This window comes from Mastomys coucha, unplaced genomic scaffold (assembly GCF_008632895.1).
Source record: "Mastomys coucha isolate ucsf_1 unplaced genomic scaffold, UCSF_Mcou_1 pScaffold3, whole genome shotgun sequence".
NCBI classification, from domain to species: Eukaryota; Metazoa; Chordata; class Mammalia; order Rodentia; family Muridae; genus Mastomys; species Mastomys coucha.
This window is the reverse complement of record NW_022196909.1, coordinates 40573740-40580437: the sequence shown is the minus strand read 5'-3', so window position 1 is coordinate 40580437 and position 6698 is coordinate 40573740. Positions and strand designations below refer to the sequence as shown.

General features: G+C 55.3%; 2 protein-coding genes across 3 annotated transcripts in view; one reads left to right on the top strand and one right to left on the bottom strand.

Moving 5' to 3' along the window:
• Nucleotides 1-385: 385 nt before the first annotated feature.
• Chchd10 (coiled-coil-helix-coiled-coil-helix domain containing 10) lies at nt 386-2439 on the bottom strand. Its single transcript, XM_031347573.1, has 4 exons — nt 2286-2439; nt 1837-2044; nt 642-789; nt 386-541 (listed from the first exon to the last, which is right to left on the bottom strand). The coding sequence occupies exons 1-4, from the start codon at nt 2324-2326 to the stop codon at nt 522-524; spliced, it is 417 nt and encodes a 138-aa protein (XP_031203433.1). The 5' UTR covers nt 2327-2439; the 3' UTR covers nt 386-521.
• Nucleotides 2440-5325: 2886 nt separating this feature from the next.
• Nucleotides 5326-6698, top strand: part of Mmp11 (matrix metallopeptidase 11) — a 10183-nt gene continuing 8810 nt past the window's right edge. For both annotated transcript variants that reach the window (XM_031348218.1, XM_031348217.1), the window contains exon 1: nt 5326-5476. In XM_031348218.1, the coding sequence (XP_031204078.1) occupies nt 5360-5476 (117 nt within the window). In that variant the 5' untranslated portion in view covers nt 5326-5359. The remainder of the gene's footprint in view (nt 5477-6698) is intronic.

Below are 6698 nucleotides of genomic sequence, written 5' to 3'. Positions count from 1 at the left end.
CCCCCCCCACTACCACATTTGAGTGCAGAGAAAAGAATCCAAGGACAAAATAACAAGAGAGAAGGCACAGATGTTCCTGTGGGCAGAGACAATAGGCTCCTCTTGGGGTTTCAGGTCCCAGGGGATCACTTGCAAATGCTTCAGCCCTTTACCCACTTAGGAGGAATGTCCTTGATTATCCACAATGCAGATAACAGAGTTCCTCCCACTCCAGAGGTTCAAGGACAACCCAGGGTTACATAACAAGATCCCCTCCCACCCCTACCTCCTCTCTCATCTCCACAACGAGGAGGCATAGCATATTAATTGAGACAGCCATTCCCCTATCTCCCCTGATCCCGCCTCCCAGCTGAAGGGGCAGTAAGTGGGCACACAGCAGGCTGTGGTCTAAAGTAAACTCTTTAATTGAACATTTATGAGTCTGTGGGGTGAGAATTGTCCTTCCTCCGGGTCACAAGGACCATCTCCTTTCCATCAGGCTGTCGGCGAGGGGTCAGGCAATGAGCAAGCCCACAGCCTCTTCAGGGCAGGGAGCTCAGACCTGTGGAGGGAACCGAAGCACAAACAGCTGATCACTCCGAGGGCGCAGGCCCGGAGGGCCCGCCCCTCCCACCCCCACGTGCACCAGAACAAAGGCTCACCGTGATTGTACTTGCACTGTTTGAGGGCCTCGCTGAAGCCCTCACACAGGGTGAGGTCGCTCTGAGTGGTGGAGCAGTCCAGGAACTGTTTGATCTCATAGGAGCAGGGCCCCATCTGCAGCGGGTGAGAGGCAGAACGGGCAGGGGCCTGGGGAAGAGCAAAAGAGGCAACTGTCAGCTCAAAGATGGTACCCAAAACTAAGGGCCAAACCTGGACGCTTCCTGCCTCTCCGAACTCCTAGCTAGGGCTAGGGATGTCTCAAGGATGACTCAAGGCAGGCTGGGTGACCCTATGACTAGACCACCCCTGTCTAACCTCATCTGCATCCCCAGCACAGGGCAAACTATCTGCTCCCTAAAAGCCGCTCATCAGATACAGACGGGGTTGTCTTTCTGCCACAAAAATGGACGTGTTGAGCAAATCTGGGACCGGGAAGAGAAGGTTCTAGAAAAAGCTGTCCACTCCATGTGTTCAGAGTGTAAGCCCGGCCCCAAGTCACAGCACCTTCCTGGCTCGCCACACGGATTCTCCTGACCCAGGACTCACACTGCTAACTAGCATTTGGATTAGGCTCAAGATTGGTCGGGAGTAGCGGGGGTGGGGGTGTGGGGGGGTGTGCACCGCCTTTAATCCCAGCACTTGGGAGGCAGAGGCAGGCGGATTTCTGAGTTCGAGGCCAGCCTGGTTTCAGGAGTGAGTTTCAGGACAGCCAGGGCTACACAGAGAAACCCTGTCTCGAAAAACAAACAAACAAAAAAAAAAAGATTGGTGGGGAGTGCCAGAACCCTTGTGGGGCACAGGTCACCAGGGAAGAGAGGCCATGAAGGCAGGCTGGGCTTTGGTGAGAACTAGGGCTTATGGGAAATACTGTATCTCTCCCCGATCCGCTAGGGTCAGAGGCCCTTGGACAAGTCTTTGTGCCCATCTGAGCTTAGGGTGGTCCCCCTCTTAAAAGATCTAGCGGGTGTCAGTCTCTGACAGTCAAATATTATTGTGCCTTCAAATGAGGGCTGGGGGGGTGGCGAGCTTTCCAGAGAGTGATGGTAAATTTAACGACCATGAGAGTTAGGACCCTTCAAAATCCTGGGCCTGAGGCAACTCTGAACATACTGGGTCACTCCTGCACTCACTTCTTATGCAACCATGAGCATGAGCGAAATCCTGCCTCCGTTTCTCTGGAGTTCTCCCGCTCACCTGCTGGACAGCGGGCTGGGCAGGCTCTGAGCTTCCCCCACTGAAGGCACCGGTCAGGGCGCTACCCATGACATGCCCTACAGCTGAGCCCACGGCTACGCCTGCGGCGGTGGATGCCATCTGAGCCATAAGACCCGGCTGGCCCGAAGCGGCCGGGGCGGGGGCGGCCGCTGAGGGTGGTGGGTGCGCAGGAGGGGGGGCTGGGCGGCTGCAGGAAGCAAGAGGAGAGAAACAGGGTTAAGGCTGCGGGGACAAACCCCTCTACTCCAGGGACCAGGGAGACCCTCTTCTTAGGCTCCTGCTTCTGCGTCCCCGTTCTCCTACCCCCCCCCCCCCCCCCCCCCCAGCCAACATGGCGCAGCAGACTCCAAGGTCATTCTGCGGACGCCCTTGGGAGAGTACCCACGCTTCCCTCACCCGTCTCCACGGGATCCCCGTCTCCCTCTCACCTGGCCGGCCTGGCAGCCGCACTGCGGCTTCCCCGAGGCATGACAGCGGTGGGATCAAGTTGGAGCTGAGGAAGAAACGTGGACCGTGACAGTCGCTCGGTGCCGGGGAACTAACGCGGCAGCGACCCGAGAGTCAGGTGAAATGGGCGGATCGGGGGCGGGGCCTCTGGGACACGCCCCAAATACCCAAATGGGAGGGGCCAAAGCGCGCCCTTCCAGTAACCTGGATTTAGGGCTCCTGAGCCACCCCAATGCAGGGCAGAGAGTCCTGGGGACACCGATCAGCTTTGGAAAGCCGAAGGCTTAGGCAGGGGCAGCGAGGGCAGGTCTTTCTTTTCGAGACAGGGTTTCTCTGTATAGCCCTGGCTGTCCTGGAACTCTCTTTAGACCAGGCTGGCCTCGAACTCAGAGATCCGCCTGCCTCTGCCTTCCAAGTGCTGGGATTAAAGGCATGCGCCGCCACTGCCCGGGAGGGCAGGTTTTTCTGTTAGGACCATCACAGAACCCAAGCGGTACAAGAAGGGTTTGCGGGAGCCCAGGTGGTAAGAAAGAGACACAGACAACCAGCGGAGAAGGGAAAGGCCAGGCTGTGTTCTCCGAGCCCCATCACAAGACAAGGGTTTGAAAATAACCATCCCAGAATCACCAAAGGCCTTTCTTTTCCTGTCCCCTGGAACTCGGTTTTCACAGTCTTTACCTCAGAGACCTTGGCTGGGATCGCGCCATAACCTCTGGAGAGAAAAAAAAAAGGTTAAAAGAGCACACACACAATAACCCCAGCGCTTGGAGGGGGGAGGGGGAGCATAGGTAGGGGCATCTTGTGTGTTCGAGGGTAGCCTGGTCTACAGACCGAGTTCCAGGGCTGCGCAGAACTGTCTCTCACAAAACAAAAACAAAATAAAACAAATAATGATACCCTTTGGCCAGAGTGGAGCGGGGCACAGAGGGGCCTTGAGTTCTTTCTCCTCTTTTGTCAGTGTTTACTGTGACAACAGAGATCACCAGGCACAGAGGCCTCGGGAACCGGGAGTCAAAACTATTCAGGACCACACACTGCCCAGTCCCGTGTCCCAAACCTGGTTTCTTTCAGCAGCCTTGGTAGCTGGCCTCCTCTTGTACCAGGACTTCAGCTCTCTTCTGAAGTGGAATCAATCCACACCTACCTGCAGGATAGACTTTCCGGTGAGGTGAGTAAGTGAAAGACAAGCCACTCTTGCCTCAAAAAATGGCTCCAGACTCCACTGGCTTGTCTATTTGGTCTCTGCTTATCTGGTATCCAGTGGGCAAGTGGTGACATTCTTCCGGCTTCAGCTCCTTGTGGCTAGCCCACCTGGATAAATTTACCCATGTGCTCTTCCCAGATCGTCTTACTAGGTATGGTAATGTGGGGTAATGGGAGAAAAGGGGCGCCTCTGGCTGGTAAGTTGCAAGCTCCTCAAAACATGGTCGTGTATCCCTGGCAATGCTGAAGGCTGTTTAGATTGCACAAATAAATGTTATAGAGTTTGGAAGTTGTTTCATTGAGACAGTGTCTCTATATAGCCTGGCTGGCCTGGAACTCACTATGTAGATCAGGCTGGCTTCAAACTCATAGAAACCCACCTGCCTCTGTCTCTCAAATGTCAGGTTAAAGGCATGGTTCGCCACCACATCCAATAAACAGTTTGTTTTTAAAAGATTTATTTATTTACTTCATATATGTGAGTACACTGTAGCTGTCTTCAGACACACCAGAAGAGGGCATCGGGTCCCCATTACAGATGATTACACCATTACACCATGTGGTTGCTGGGAATTGAACTCAGGACTTCTGGAAGAGCAGTCAGTGCTCTTAACCACTGAGCCATCTCTCTAGTCCAATAGTTTGTTTTTAAAGTGCTATACTTTTATACATGACAGAAAATATATGAGAGCCAGGCAAGCCAGCCTGGTCTACAGAGTGAGTTCCCGGACAGCCAGGGCTATACAGACAAACCCTGTCTCGAAAAACAAAAACAAACAAACAAAAAAAAGTGAGGCAGATAGCCAAATAAAACTCGGTGCTCTCTGCCCCCCATCTTGCAGTTTCTCAGGGCCCTACTGGCCCATTCTCATCAGAATTCAGAAGAGAGCTGAAGGCCTGGTGGAAGAGGCCTGCAGTGTCTTGTAGAGACATCCAAGGGGGAGCACTGCTCAGTTGGACATCTGCTTGCAGAGATTAGAGTAGTTGAACTGTTTTCAGCACGTAGACTTGCCTCTCAGATCTGATTCTGTCCACGTCTCAGATGACTGAGCCTGACTGGTCAGGAAAAGCCTGTTGGCTAGTGTGCCCCCCGGCCAGGGAACAAGCTGAGATTCCAGTGTCCAACTCAAACTCCCCTGACCCTTTCCTCCCGGCCATCTGACCCATTTGTCTGCTAGTGGAGAAAAAGCTGGTCCCTCCCTCCAAGATCCTCGCTGACTGTCTCTGGTCTGATGTTGTTGAGTGTACGGTATGTGCATCAGTGTATGCCAAGTGTCAGTGGAAGTCGGAAGAAGGCATCTGATCCTAGGATAGCCACCATGTGGGTACTAAGAACGGGAGCCCGGTTTGTCTGCAGGAGCAACAAGTGCTCCTAACCACTAGTCCATCTTTCCAGACCTGTCTCTGTTTTGTTCTAAGGCGTGGGGCCGGCCAACATCGGCCATAGGTCTCAGTTTCCCCCCAAGGTCACATTTCAATAGCCGGCTCCTTGCAGGAGCAATTGTACCACCTTCCTGTTAGTTAGGGCTGTTTGGATTGGGGATTTGACCACCTGCCACCGGCTAAAAGAAATCAAGCCACCATGGAGAGACCTAGCGGAGGATGAAACTTCTGAAGTGGGGCTGGAGAGCGGAATTGAGTTCTCCCAGGCTCTCACGAGTTCTAAGGGATCCAGCCCCTCCGGGCACTCCTCCCTAACCCAGACCGCTGTTGCAGGCCGGTTGAGTTTAGAACAAAAGGCAGGGGAAGGCGGGGCGGCGGGGGGTGCGGTCCCGGCGCCGGCGGGGCGGGGCGAATGCTATAAGGGGCGGCGGCCCGGCCTGGCCCAGCAGGCCCAGCAGCCCCGGGGCGGATGGCACGGGCCGCCTGTCTCCTCCGCGCGATTTCGCGCGCCCTCCTCCCGCTGCCTCTGCTGCTCCTGTTGCTGTTGCTCCTGCTGCCGCCGCTGATGGCCCGGGCCAGGCCACCGGTGAGTGCCCGCCACTCCTCCCCGAGGGAGGGCTGGGCACGCGGGCTGGGCCCACTGGCTGAGCTTGACCCACCGAGAGCCCTGGCTACCTTAGTGCAGCCAGTCGGTTTCCGAAATGCCTTCTGGGTCTCTCTGAGCGTGTTAATGAGTTTCCCGTCCTTGGCAGTGTGCAAGTGGAGCTGGTGGGGCGCAGTCTCTGCGCTGGACTCAGTTTGGGGACCGGCTTCTCCAACCCCAACTAGGGATGCTGGAGTGTGTGTTGACAGAGGTAGCAGAGGGAGTGGATGCCAGGGCCTCTTGTTCATCACAGGAATGAAGCAAAGCAAGTCTGGGGGGAGGCGGGGGAGAAAAAAGGGGGCAGCCTCCGGGTGTGTGGTTCCAGTAAGCACCCCTGCAAGGTGTGTACGGTGGATGGAGAATAAAGGAAGATCTGAGGAGGAGAAAAATGGGCCCCAAGTTGAGAGAGGTGCCTCAGCCTGCAGGAGGCAAGTCCTGGGAGCCGACAGAAAATGCACCCGAGGGAGACTGTGTGTACGAGCATCAGGTGGCAGTCAGAATAGAAGGGGGCACTGAAACTGTGTGATGTAGACTTTCGGGGGAACAAAAAGCACAAAGAGGGAGAGAAAGGAAAGGGGGTGCAAAGAGGCAAAGTGGGAGGAAAGGGATTGAAGGGTTCCCAGCCTGTATGTCCCAATGACTTCATCCAGCCTGGTCTCTCAGGCACCTGTCAGAGGAGTGACTAAGCTGGGCTGGAGCCAGGACCACTACAGTTCTACAATGCCTACTGGGTACCTCACCCCCCCTCCCTCCGTGGCCAGTTGAGGCATCCAACCAGCTCAAGGAATGATGGGAGGGAGGAAGGAATGATAGGCAGGTGTCCCAGGACTGGTCCCTCAGTCCAGCCATACCAGTGTGTCTGTTTTGCCGCACACTGGAAGCAAAAGGGTTTGGGAAAAGGGGAGTGGGTATCGTGGATCAGGACCTCAAGCAAAGCATGGAGTTCCCTGTCCTAGAACTCGGAGCACAGTCGTTAAATCCCCCTCCCACTCCCCACCCCAGCCCTCACCACCTAAGTCATCCATTGAACTCATGCATTCGGGGAATTGCACTTCCCCGGGCTTCTTAAGAAGGGGACGAAGCAGGAAAGAGCATCGGCAATTAGGATAAAAAACGAGGCAAGCCACTCTGATGCTTGCTTGTACAGGGCTGGGGGGGGGGGGCA

Coding starts and splice junctions, on each gene's coding strand:
- Chchd10 (XM_031347573.1), bottom strand. CDS start 2,326: ATGCCTCGGGGAAGCCGCAGTGCGGCTGCCAGGCCGGCCAG. Junction 2,045..2,285: donor GCGGCTGCCAGGCCGGCCAG/GTGAGAGGGAGA, acceptor TGCTTCCTGCAG/CCGCCCAGCCCCCCCTCCTG. Junction 542..641: donor ACAGTGCAAGTACAATCACG/GTGAGCCTTTGT, acceptor TTCCCTCCACAG/GTCTGAGCTCCCTGCCCTGA.